At 43.8% G+C, this 13,516-nt stretch overlaps 1 protein-coding gene across 1 annotated transcript; it reads right to left on the reverse strand.

Annotated features, from left to right (window-relative positions):
- Nucleotides 1–5,464: 5,464 nt before the first annotated feature.
- Nucleotides 5,465–7,223, reverse strand: LOC118006398 (ciliogenesis and planar polarity effector 1-like). Its single transcript, XM_034999021.1, has 2 exons — nucleotides 6,885–7,223; nucleotides 5,465–6,444 (listed from the first exon to the last, which is right to left on the reverse strand). The coding sequence occupies exons 1-2, from the start codon at nucleotides 6,954–6,956 to the stop codon at nucleotides 6,277–6,279; spliced, it is 240 nt and encodes a 79-aa protein (XP_034854912.1). The 5' UTR covers nucleotides 6,957–7,223; the 3' UTR covers nucleotides 5,465–6,276.
- Nucleotides 7,224–13,516: the final 6,293 nt, after the last annotated feature.

Here is a 13,516-nt window from a genome sequence, read left to right on the forward strand (position 1 = left end):
CCAACTGAGCCACCCAGGCGCCCCAGACTTTTAATCATTTAATCTGTGTCCTTAGCTGTGGAGAATTTTTATAATTTCTTCCCCTTTAGTTTCTTTTTTCTTTTTTTTTTTTTAAGCAGGCTGGATGCCCAATGTGGGGCTTGAACCTATGACCCTGAGATCATGCTCTATGGACTGAGCCAGTCAGGCGCCCCACCCCTTTTTAGTTTCTTTCGTCTCTCTCTGTAGTTTCTGTTAGTCAGGTAATCTTCCTGGACTGATCTTCTCAGTTGTTGTTGTTGTTGTTGTTGTTGTTGTTAAGATTTTATTTATTTATTTACTTATTTGAGAGAGAGAGAGAGAGCAGGGGGAGGGGCAGAGGGAGAAGGAGGGAGAAAATCTCAGACTCCTCACAGAGCCCGATGCGAGGCTCCATCTCACAACCCTGAGATCATGACCCAAGCAGACATCAAGAGTTTGGGGCCTCACCGACTGTGCCACCCAGCGCCCCTTCTCAGTTGTTTTTTGCCCACTTGATGGGGGGGCGTCTTTGGGCTCTTTGAAAGTTTTTCAACTTTATCTTTTAACTCTTCCATGACTTTTTTTATTTCAGCGTATTTTAAATTTCAAAGAGTTTCTTCTTGTTCTCTGGTTGTTCCTCTCATACAGTAACTTGTTCTTATTTTATGAATGCAATATCTCCTTATATCTTAAATACTAAATTTTTTTTTTTAAGATTTTATTTATTTGACAGAGACATAGCGAGAGAGGGAGCACAAGCAGGGGGAGTGGGAGAGGGAGAAGCAGGCTTTCCGCGGAGCAGGGAGCCCGATGCGGGGCTCGATCCCAGGACCCCAGGATCATGACCTGAGCCGAAGGCAGACACTTAACGACTGAGCCACCCAGGCGCCCCAATATTAAATTTTTCTTAAAAAGCAGATTTCTCACTTGGCATTTGGAGGCCTGAGCTCAAGTCACAGCCAATGGCCAGATTTAAGGAGGATGATAAATCACCTTTCTCACTCCTTTAAGTTCTGATTAGAATTATAAACCGGACTCTGAAAGATGGAGGTAAAATTAACAGCTTTTAGTCAGTAAAGCCAGTGTAGAGAACATACTGTAGCTGGACCTGCAACCAAGATGGCCTTGCTGCCATCTGCCCCGAATCTAGACCTTGAGATCCGTCTATGGTGTGGTGTTCTGCAAGGTAAATACTTAATCTGCTCAGCCTACTGAAGGAGACATTGCTGCCCATCACTCAAAAGCACCAAGAACAGGGACAGAGAGACTGAAGTCACAAATACACCTGTTGGGTTTTTTTTTTAAGTTTATTTGTTTTTAGTAATCTCTATACCCAACATGGGTCTCAAACTCACAACCCCAAGATTAATAGTCTCGTGCTCTTCTGATTGGGGCAGCCAGGTGTCCCACAAATGTACACTTTTTTTTTAAAGGTTTTATTTTTTTAAGTAACCTCTACACCCAATGTGAGGCTTAAACTTAAACAACCCCGAGATCAAGAGTTGCATGCTCCACTGACTGAGCCAGCCAGGTGGCCCTTCACTTGGTTTTTAACTCATGTATGGCACTCATTTTAAACATGGGAATCGGGGATGCCTGGGTGGCTCGGATGGTTAAGCATCTGCCTTCTGCTCAGGTCACGATCCCAGGGTCCTGGGATCAAGCCCCACATCGGGCTCTGTGCTCAGCAGGGAGCCTGCTTCTCCCTCTGCCTGCCTGTCTGCCTACTTGTGATCTCTCTCTCTGTCAAATAAATAAAATCTTTAAAAAAATAAACATGGGAATCAATGTTGAACTCTTGACATTCACCAATCAGGAATAAAAATCCTCTTCATTAGCAGAAACAACCTCATGGAAATGTAAGAATAGGGTTTCCTCTGTCACAGAGTTTTCCGATTTGTTCTAAAAAAAAATTTCTTTTAGGGGTACCTAGCTGACTCAGTCTATAGAGCCCTACATTGGGTGTAGAGATTACATAAAAATAAATAAGCCACATTTATTTCCTACATAATCCATTCTATTATTTGCCCATTTAACTTGTATTCTCCCTTTCATGATGAAGCCTTTCTCCATGTGTCTGGTGATACCTAAGTGTCCAGGTTTTAGAGCAAAGTACTAAAAAGTTTATTGAAGTTCTGAGTGTATAGGTGGATTTCATCTGGTGGAACTTTTTCTGTAAAAGGCCAGAAAATAAGTATTTTAGTCTTTACAATCATATAGTCTATGTAGCAACTATTCAATTCTGCCACTGATGCACAAACAGTGTGGATAATGTGTGCATGAACGGGCAGGTTGTTTCAGTAAAACTCTATTTCAGGGCACCTGGGTGGCTCAGTCAGTTAAGTGTCAAACTCGAACTCTGCTCAGCTCTTGATCTCAGGGTCATGAGTTAGCCCCGCATTGGGATCCACTCTGGGCGTGGAGCCTGCTTAAGAAACAAACACGTTTATTTCCAGGAGGAGAGAGTAGACCAGGTTTGCTGACCTCTGCTCTAAGGTGATCAGCTAGAAAGCTGGACTGCTGCCCAAGATAATTGTTTTTTAACCCTACAGAGAAATTTTCCCTTCAGCTAGGCAACTTCTGTCACAGATCTTGGCCGCCATTCCACACATCTAGAAAAAGGCTGGGCCATTCATTCCCAACTTACAAACCAACTTTATCTAACAAGGATTTTTTTCTAATAAGGATTTTTCCTCTCACTTATTACCCAGATTCAATATTTGCATGGAAGCAAAAACATTAGTTTCCACCAGTGCCCCCTTAATGGCATAGGACCATATAGTCCAGATGCTGAAAACGAATGGTTAGGGTATATGCAATGCTTGAAAGGAAAGTGGAGTTCTGGAGGGCTTACCCAGTATGACTTCGGAGCAATTATCAAAATACATTTTCCTTTTTCTCATATTTCCTCAGCAAGGTCCAAGGTTTGATTTCTTTTTTAAGATTTTATTTATTTATTTGAGAGAGAGAGAGAGCACAGAGGGAGAGGGAGAAGCAGACTTCCCCGCGGAGCAGGGAGCCCGATGTAGGGCTGGTTCCCAGGACCCTGGGATCATGACCTGAGCCAAAGGCAGATAGATGCCTAACCAACTGAGCCACCCAGGCACCCCGTCAGTGTTTTTTTTTTTTTTTTTTTTTTTAAAGATTTTATTTATTTATTTGACAGAGATAGAGAGCACAAGTAGGCAGAGAGGCAGGCAGAGGGAGAGGGAGAAGCAGACTCTCTACTGAGCAGGGAGCCCGACGCGGGGCTCGATCCCAGGACCCCGGGATCATGACCCGAGCCGAAGGCAGCCGCTTACCCGACTGAGCCACCCAGGCGCCCCGTCAGTGTTTATTTTTTTTTGGCGTAACCCAAGTCAGTGTTTTAAATCCAGGTCCACGTATATAGCTTCTTGGCAGCAGCTTTGAGCTTCCTTTGCTGGTGGATTCCAAGCTCAGCCAGAATACTTTGGTTTAGTGATGCATCATGCTAAATGCTGTATTACCTCTTCTAATAAAAATGTAAGCAAAGTAAGATTCAGTTTTGAGAAATTGGGGAACACTTTTGATAACTAGGGGTATTTACCAAGCATGCTGTTTAAAATCTATATATGGAAACTGCTTCCCTTTAGTCCATGTATGGAGGGGATGAAGTCTAGACCCTTCCTTAGAAGGAGCTAAAACACTCATTTGGATGATTCCTCTGTGTTCAGATACACTAAGCAAAATCATCATGTTGCAGTTTTTTGAAGACTGAGGACATACTCAAGCTAGGGGTTGAGACTACCTAGGATTATCTGTCCTCTGCTGATACTGTCTGCCCTTGTTCCTTCCTCATTTTCAGGTTGACTATACCGATGTTCCCCAAGAGACGACTTCTACTTCCACCTATGACAGAGTAACCGCCGACTAGTTTGCCTGTCTCAGCCATAGAGCTGTCAGACATTGGACAACGTGCAGCACAAAACAGTGATCGTGGAGAAAAGGGAAACTCATGGGTAAGTCTCGTGAATGCCTCGCTGTCTACTTAAGGGTATTATCCTGATGACTCAACATAATGAGCTAGAGTCCAAGCACGCCACTGTGGCCCTACGAAGCTGAAGCGGTAGAGAGCAGGGTTCAGGGTTGTCACAGTGGCTGGAATCTGCAGGGAGGGCAACAGAGAGAAGGAAGCTGCACAGAGAGGATCCCCAGAAGCCTTTGTGCAGACAGGGTTGAGCTGCTCGTATCAGTACGAGAGTACCTGAGGCGTACCAGAAGTACTCACTACAAGATCGAGAGCCAACAGACATACCAGAGGTGGAGCTCTGCTGGGGGATGAGGGAGGCCCGGCCCACCTTGTTAGCACCTCAGTGATACTCCAGGCCTCCAGTCTAGACACCATAAAGGCCCATCTTAGAAGTAAAGATCTTGCCCTAAATAAGGGCTACAAAAAAATACCCTTCAATAATGAGGGTAAAATCTAGAATTCTGTCAATGAAACCTGAAAGAATTGCCAGAAGATCTGTACTATAAGAAATGCTAATGATCTTCAGGCTGAAGGGAAACTAGATAGAAATTTGATCTACAGGAAGAGATGAAAAGCACTGGAAATGATAATTGCCTTAAAAGACAACTGAATGTTTAAATCAGAACAGGAGCCGGCAGGTAAAAGGGATTATACTATTGTAAAACTCCTTTATTTCTGAAGTGGTGTGAACTGTCGAGTTGGTAAGTTAAGGGCGCACATTGTTAGTCCTAAAGCAGTTCTCAAACTCTTTATATTCATAAAAATTATGGAGGGTCCTAAAGAGCTTTTGTGTATGTGGGTATATCTGTGAATATTTATCATGCTACAAATTAAAACTGAGAAAAGTGTTTAAATATTTTTAATTACGGTGACCCATTCGTTTATTTTTAGGGAGAGAGAACGCGCACAAGCGCTCACACACACGTGCACGCACACAGAGGGCAGAGGGAGAATCTTTTTAAAGATTTTATTTATTTGACAGAGACACAGTGAGAGAGGGAAGACAAGCAGGGGGAGGGGGAGAGGGAGAAGCAGGCTTCCTGCTGAGCATGGAGCCCGATGCGGGGCTCGATCCCAGGACCCCGGGATCATGACCTGAGGAAGGCAGATGCTTAATGATGAGCCACCCAGGCACCCCTGCAGAGGGAGAATCTTAAGCAGACTCCATGCCCAGCTGTGGAGCCCAGCATGGGCCTCTATCTCACGACCCTAAGATCATGACCTGAGTCAAAATCAAGAGTCGGACACTTAACCAACTGAGCCACCCAGGCACCTCCCATTCAATGTTTGTAACACATATTTACAAAAGTAACTATTTTCCAAAACAAAACTTAGAAGAGTGGCACTGTTCTATAGTCTTACAAATCTCTTGAATGTCTGGCGGAATTCTCATACGTGCTTCTGCAATCAGCCTGTTGCAGGATGTTGTTCTGGCTGAAGGACATAAAAACAATCTGGCCCCACACAGGTATGTAGTTGGAAAAGGAGGCATATTTAATAGCTTTTTCAGACAACAGTATTCTTTGATACTACACCAAAAATTGACAAATGAGTGAAGGTTTTCAGTTTCTTCTCATTAAAATTATCATCTCCAAAATGATGACATTATTTGGGGGCAACACCAGAAACTACCCAGGTTTCTGCACCATGGTCTTTACAAAGTTAACATGAGCCTTCTGGAGTCAGGAGTTCTATTTCCCATTCAAAGTGTTCTTCCCTGGTTCTTTCTCCAAGGCTTCGCAGGCTGCAGGGCACAGGACAGGTGGAAGGTGGTTGGTTTCTTTTCACTCAGGAGCCAGGCCGGCCCAGGTGACTTTTAGGCTGTGTTCTAAAATGGAGTTCATTATCGAATCTCAGCGTGAGACTGTGACTTTCTTCTCAATTTTTCCATCAGGTTTATCCATATAAGGTTGTTTCTCAAAACTCAGGGGGTAGTAAAGAAGGAGACGAAACAGAAGATTTTTATTTGAAAGTATCTTAAATATTATGTAAACTTGACAGGTACTCTTCATTTTTTCATCATTTAAAAAATTGTGTCTGAAGATAGATCAAATGCAAAAGCATGTCATAGATCTATAGTTAAACAACCCTTTACCCATGAAGGCAAAATTATTGAGAAGTGTTTATTTTCCCTCTTGAAATGGCTAATCTGGGTAATAATATGGCTGCAGGTGTATATTCACATTGCTTCCTTCACTGCTTTTCTCTTTCAAACACACCAGTCTTTCAGAACTACTGTCACTGAAGCGCCGGCCTTTGTTTGGCAACAGAATGATACTTGGGTCTTACAGGTCCAAGGCCCAGTGGACAGACAGACTCTTATCCTCCACGCTGGCCACCATGTCTTCAACGACATTCCAGTCAAGCTTGCTGAGGATGCTGCTGGTGCTCTCAGACATGCCGTCCGTGCCATGGAAAGGAAGCTCTAGCTCTTCTTCAGCTGCTGACAAGTCCTATCAAAGTAAGAAAGGCAGTAAGTTGTGGTCTGAGCCTGAGAAGAAGTAAATGGAACATGAACTAAGCTTTCCAAAGATTCTAGAGTTGCTCATCCACCAACTGGTGAAGCAAACCAGGGCGGTGGTTGCCCAGCACATCTGGATGGACAATGGCCTGAACATCATCTGACACAACCAGATCTGAAAAATGGACACAATGGATTTTTATACTCATAATACAATTATCTGTTCTTTGTTATTCTTCAGTTGAAAGGAAAATACAAATTCAAGGAAAATTCTGAAAGATAAATGCTAGAGTACTAAGCCAAAAGTGTAGACGCTTTGAATTACTACTTCAATCTTGCAGGATCTCCACATCCCACAGAAAACAATAAGCAACAACAACCGGATGACATAGAGAAGTCACTAGGCAGACTGAAATCTGGAATAACACTTACTTGTAGAAGGGAACTATGACTCTCATGAAGAATTGTTCGGATGTGTGACGGTACCATCCAGGGACTCACCATGGTCTCCTCTCTCTCGTACTCTATACACACCTGCTTTGATCGAGGTGAAAGCTCAGCACTAATGTGATTTTTTGTACACTGCAGACGACATGGAGCACCAGAACCTTTCAAGGGAAAAGGACAAAGCTACGGGGGACTGATTCATTTATAAGCTTGTTTGTTTATTCTGACTTTTATCATCAAATCCAAGACAGTCACATTCTACATAATATTTAAAGTTTTTTTTTTTTTAAGATTTATTTTTAAGAAATCTCTGTACTCAACAGGGGGCTCGAACTCACAACCCAGAGATCAGGAGTCGCACACTCCACCAATTGAGCCAGCCAGGGGCCCCTTACAAAATAATCGAATCACAAGGTTTAGATATGGTTTTAACAATTTCTGCCCTGTCAGTGTGATAGAAGGAAACTGAATTCTGGCCATCTCTTCATTTTAAAAAGAACAGTAACCTGTAGGACAAGAGAGTCCAGGGCGGAGAGGCCGCAGACATAACAGAACTGTGGAGAAGTTCCAGCTGCAAAGTTTGGTGAACAAACACTGTGGCGAAAAAGAAAACAGCCAGCTCAGGGCGCCTGGGTGGCTCAGTCGTTAAGCATCTGCCTTCAGCTCAAGTCATGATCCCAGGCTCCTGGGATCGAGTCCCACATCGGGCTCCTTGCTCAGCAGGGGGTCTGCTTCTCCCTCTCCCTCTACCTGCTGTTCCCCCTGCTTGTGCTCTCTCTCTGTCAAATAAATAAAATCTATAAAAAAGAAAGAAAAAGAAAACAGCCAGTAAAACAGAACAGCTTGAGACTGAAGGATGACAAAGAGAGAAACCACCAAGTGGTTAAGCAGTAAGATAACCACGAGGGCAGGCCTTCTCCAGAGCAGACAGAAACTCGTGGGGCCGGGGAGCTGAGGCGGCTGCCCCAGGTGTTCAGGCTGTGAAAGGGCAGAACAGCTGTAACCACCAACTAATCCCAGCCCCACTTCCGCCACAGTTAATTTGGTAACCAGACTTCGATACTCATCAAATGAACATAATTACTGCAATCTAAAAAGAATGACAAAATCATCACCAAAATTAAGAAACTAAGGTGAACGGTCCTGCACTTTAGGATGAACCTTTGCCTGTGGGGAAGGCACACACCTTGGGAAGCTGTCTGGCTTTCTCTCACCTTGCTTCCTGCAGGGATGGCCTTGTAATTTTCTTCTCTTCAGATCGGAGTGCATTTCTCCAGGCTTTGTTCGGGATAGCCAATCTTAAAATACAGTATGAAAACAATACTGTGAAACTGAGCATGTGCAAAGCTTTTCAAGTCTGGGCGTTCGTGCCCCAGAGCGGACAGTGGACGCGTTCTAAGGTAAAAGGTCAGTGATACATCAGGAAGAAACCCCACTGTGGAAACTAGGCCGGCAAGTGCAGCAGCTTCCCTTAAAGCAGGACAGTGGCCACCGCCCCCGTTTCTTTATGAAGCATACTGCCAAACAGTGTCTATGGAGTTCTGCCTGAGGAATCTGAAACTGAACAGCAAAACTGAATCCATTCCTTGTTCCACCCCCAGAAGAAAACCCTGTTCCTCCGCTTGCCGCTCCTGTGTCTGATCCTGGGCCACACTCTAGACCCACAGCCAAGCTAGAAACTTGGAGTCATATTTAATTTCATCCTATTACAGGCAGGGCTACCCCTGGACAATGAAAGAAGTACTTCTGTTCGCCTTTCTATGGGCAAGGCCTCACGCTGGATCATAATTCACTTTGCAAAACCCTGGCTCTCTGGAGCTTTCATAAATATAATATCAGTGTACACAGAATTTCAGCTATTTTCAGGGGCAACACTGTATTTGGGGGTATTTTATCTGTTAAACGAACATTGCTAGATATTTGTTTAGAAAATAATAAAATAGCTTTGGGGTACTCTAAACTAGAAAACACTTTATAAAAGATTAAAATGGAGACTTTGAAAGAAAAAAAAAGTCTGGGATTATACAACTAAAAGCACAGGAAATGATGCTTCTAGCACTCAAACTGATCCTAGTAATTACAGCCTTGGGTTTTAAGGCATTGAGTGGGGGAAAACCATGGAAAAAGAACCAAAGAGAATTTCTAGGAAATACAGCCATCAACAGTAAAACACCTGACAGGTTAAAGAGCAGACGCAGCTGAAGAGAGAGGCGGTGAACTGGAAGATGGTGGCACTGGAGAGAGGCCTGAGGGCAGGAATAGACTCATGTTTCTCATCATTTTTATATTACATATAATCAGTGTTTGCGTCGTTGTCCCTACCAAAATGTAGTTCTTTCTGTAAATCAGGATAATGCCATAGAGCTCACTCAGTTAATGTGAGGATAAGTGAGATCATGAACAGGCAGTGTTAATACAATGCTCGGCATCAAGCATCAATTCCCTAAGCCTCCCTGGCTTCAGCAGGAAGACGGGGATCACAGGTGCCCTATCTATCTACCAGGGCCGTTACGGAGAGCTCACGGGAGAATCATGTGAACGTACTTTTTAAATGGTGAAGAGTAACACGGGGCGAGGGGTGGGCCAGGGCTAGATCTGAATTCTTAGGCATTAAGATCATGACCATTTCACTCTCTAGCTAATTTAGAATCCCCAAACTTAAGGGTCTGTGTGCTGCATGACTCTGTGACAATGGCCCCCTCTGAATACTTGTGTTTATGTTCAGTACTCTGCTAAGCCCATAATATATGTTCTCACTCTAATAATCTGGAGTTCGCAGGTGAGAAAGTTGAGGCTGACACAAATGGGTCAGGAATTTGCCCAGAGCTCGAGAGTAAGTGGTGAACTACGATTCTCAAGAGCTAACTCCGCAGCCTGTTCCCTAAACCACTCTACCACACCGCCATACCCTTCATTCTGCAATCTGTATTTGAAATTTCTAAGAGGGTCTTACAATTTTTAAAAATTTAAGTTGAAGAAATAAAGTTATTCTCTATTTCTCCCTTACCTTTCTGGAAGGTAACTGGAGATGGCACAGCCGCTCTTACTGCCACTTTGGCTCCAGCACCTTTCCTCTGTACGGCAGAAGTAGCAGTTCCTGTAGAAACAGGCAAACTTCTTTAACCTTCTGTATGCGGCCATGATGTTTCACATACTGTACTGTACATTCTTTGAAGACAGAAACTACTGATTAGGAGGGTGCCCAATATATGGTGGTTGATTTGAACCAAGAAAGCAAAACAAAAGTGCAGATGAAGGAAGGGAAAGCTCTCCTTTGAAACTTGGTATCCTCATAGCAGGACCATGGTCCTTTCTCAAACTGGCAAATGTGCCTTCACAACCTCTTGGGCAACTGGAAAAGCCAGCCACATACGCCTATTAGCAGGAAACACCTTGACAGAATGCCAGGTTAGATGTTATCAAAAGAATGATTCACTAAGATTTCTTAAATTCCAGGATTAATAACCACCATTTATTATTTATGTTATGCAAAAGTTTTACTCTTTACCTTCAACACCCCTATGAGTTAGGTTTTAAATAACATAATTGAGGGCACCAAGTAAGCAGCAGAGCTGGGATATGAAAATAGGCCTGGATGATTCGAAAGGCTGGAACTTTTTTTATGTTTTTGATGCCTCTCAGTTACTTATCATATAGCCTTTATATTGTTTTTGATAGAACTAAACATAAAACAAGCCAAAAAAAAAAAAGGCAGGGAGATCTCTAAGTATAATAGCTTGCATCGGGGCTGGAGATATTTGCCAGAAACGACACACTGCTTTACAAGACAGACAACAACATATAGTCAGACACATAAGCATCTTCAGAAAAACTCTTCTTTTACAAACGAGCTGCAGTGAACTTAAAAGTCTTGGTGAGTCCTCACTTCCCCATCTGCACTGACTGAACTGCCTCACGTGGGCCCCGGGGATCTGCGTCACCAACTAGGGGAGGGCCTGGGATCCACCATGCCTGCATTTCTCCCACTGCCCCACAGTCCTGGGGGACCTGAAGCCTCGGAATGTAGCCAGGGGAAACGCTGGGTTCTGGGGGTGGTAGAGGTCACACTGAGGCGCAACCTGGATAGAAGCCAGCATGGTCACCAACCCCTCCAGTTGCCTTTGTCTCTCCGCTTCTGGGGAAGCTAAGGGACAGGTGAGCTGGGATGATGGCGAGTTACACGGTGGTCTTCTCGGACATAGTATGAATACAACAGTAGTTTAGCTTTTCTGACTAAAAATAGTAGTTTATAAATAGCTATTTTTAGTCAGAAAAGCTAAACAGCCATTTTTTTCATGTATCCAAGTATTCAATAATCTCATTTGTTCAATGTGAGTGGTATACCAGATAGAGAAGACAGTGTTGCTACCTTCAAAAGATTCAGTCTAGCATGGGACAAAAGTGGGACAAGTGGGCGCCTGGGTGGCTCAGTTGTTAAGCGTCTGCCTTCGGCTCAGGTCATGATCCCAGGGTCCTGGGATCGAGTCCCACATCGGGCTCCCTGCTCCTTGGGAGCCTGTTTCTCCCTCTGCTTCTCTCTCTCTCTGTCTCTGTCTCTTGTGAATAAATAAAATCTTTAAAAAAAAAAAAAAGTGGGACAAGTTTACCAGTGACTACGTGAGACCTGGGGCAGCAACGCCTAAGACTCACCAACGTTGACCAGGCGGCCAGAGGACACAAATAAATGGCAGCAAAGGCAGCTGAGACAGTTGTCGCTGATACAACCACCAGGCCAGTTAAGTATTGGCCCCAATTTAAAATTCATGACATCAGTTTAGAAGAACTGAAGAATTAAGATGAGGGATGGCTTCCAAAACACAGAGGTGAGGCATTCAAGGTGAGGGAGACTTTTGAGGGGAGGGAGGGGTGCCAAGCCCAGCCTGTGGCTGGAAAGCAAGCTGGCTCGCAGCACCTGTGAGATGGGGGAAAGGGGCTAAGAAGGCAGAGGGGGAGGCTGCCCCAAAGGCCGGGGATGAGCTCTGGACTGGGCTGTGTGGGGTGGGGGTCCCTGAGGGCTTCTGAACCCAGTGTGCAGGAGCACCTCTCGAGGACAGTCCAGCAAGGGCAGGGAGCCGACCAAAGAAGGGCCGAGGCCTCAGTCCAGGCGAGTGCAGCGTAACCATGCAGGCCTGACACTGGACAGACCCAAGACAAAGACACATTTCCACAGAATCCAAGACTTTTCCATCTGATATTAAGAAACTGTGGATTCGGGCGCCTGGGTGGCTCAGTTGGTTAAGCGACTGCCTTCGGCTCAGGTCATGATCCTGGAGTCCCGGGATCGAGTCCCGCATCGGGCTCCCTGCTCGGCGGGGAGTCTGCTTCTCCCTCTGACCCTCCCCCCTCTCATGTGCTCTCTCTCATTCTCTCTCTCAAAGAAATAAATAAAATCTTTTAAAAAAAAGAAATCGTGGATTCAAGTTTAAAATCCTTCCAATTTTTGGTATTTCTTTAACTTTGGCAAATGTATCAGGTGTAAAATAAAAATTAAAAAAAGAAAACATGGTTACTATTTTGAAATCTTAGTTTAAAAAGAGCACTGTTTTCTTATTGTAATTTGTTAATCAAGAGCAAGAGTTAAACAATGAAGTTTTATTAAGAGGACTGGAATTTATGGAAATTTCAGTTTTCTAAATTGAGGCAGCATAATAAAGCGTAGGTTCTAAGTGTGTAGCCTCTAGACCCAGACTGAGTTTAAATCCCAGCTCTGCTACTTCCGAGCTATCTGATCTTAGGCAGTTATTTCAACTTTCTCTGCCTGGGTTTTCTCAAATGGGAACATTTGTAACTAAAGAGTGTAACCAGAACCTGGCATGTTAGTTTTTATACAGCTAAAAGCTGTCTGCATTTATACCACATATTAACTATGATTATACGTTTTTTAAAAGATTTTCTTTATTTTTAGAGAGAGAGTGCGAGCAGGGGGAGGAGCAGAGGGAGAACCCCAAGTAGACTCCACACTGAGTGCAGAGCCTGATGTGAGGCTCAATATCATGACCCTGAGATCATGACCTGAGCCAAAATAAAAAAGCCAGACACTTGGGGCACCTGGGTGGCTCAGTCGTTAAACGTCTGCCTTCGGCTCAGGTCATGATCCCAGGATCCTGGGATCGAGCCCCGTGTCGGGCTCCCTGCTCAGTGGGGAGTCTGCTTCTCCTTCCCCCTCTGTGCTCTCTCTCAAATAAATAAAAAATCAAACAAAAAAAGCCAGACACTCAACCGCCTGAGCCACCCAGGCGTCCCTATGATTATACATTTTTAATGTGTAATCATTTCACAAAATAAGTATGTTTTACTCTGGCAATCAAAACCCAAATATGGCAAAATTAACTAAAGGAAGGCTAGCAATAAATAACAGATATTGTATCTTCAAATGTGGAAAAGGATGTTCAAAAGGTAAAAACATGGTATTTCAATATGAGCCTCATAGTATTCCTCTTCTGTGATATCCTGATACCTATCTATCTAAGTCCATCCTGACATCTATAAGAACTTGATCTGTAAAAATGCCTACCTCTTTAGCCAGACACACAAAAGAAACAGATTCCCAAATAAGTCTTATCTAAATATTGACTGTTCAAGTTTTATTATAAAAAGGCCATTTGTTTAAGATTTCT

This window comes from Mirounga leonina, unplaced genomic scaffold, assembly GCF_011800145.1.
Source record: "Mirounga leonina isolate KUSES-001 unplaced genomic scaffold, KU_Mleo_1.0 Mir_96, whole genome shotgun sequence".
Taxonomy (NCBI): Eukaryota; Metazoa; Chordata; class Mammalia; order Carnivora; family Phocidae; genus Mirounga; species Mirounga leonina.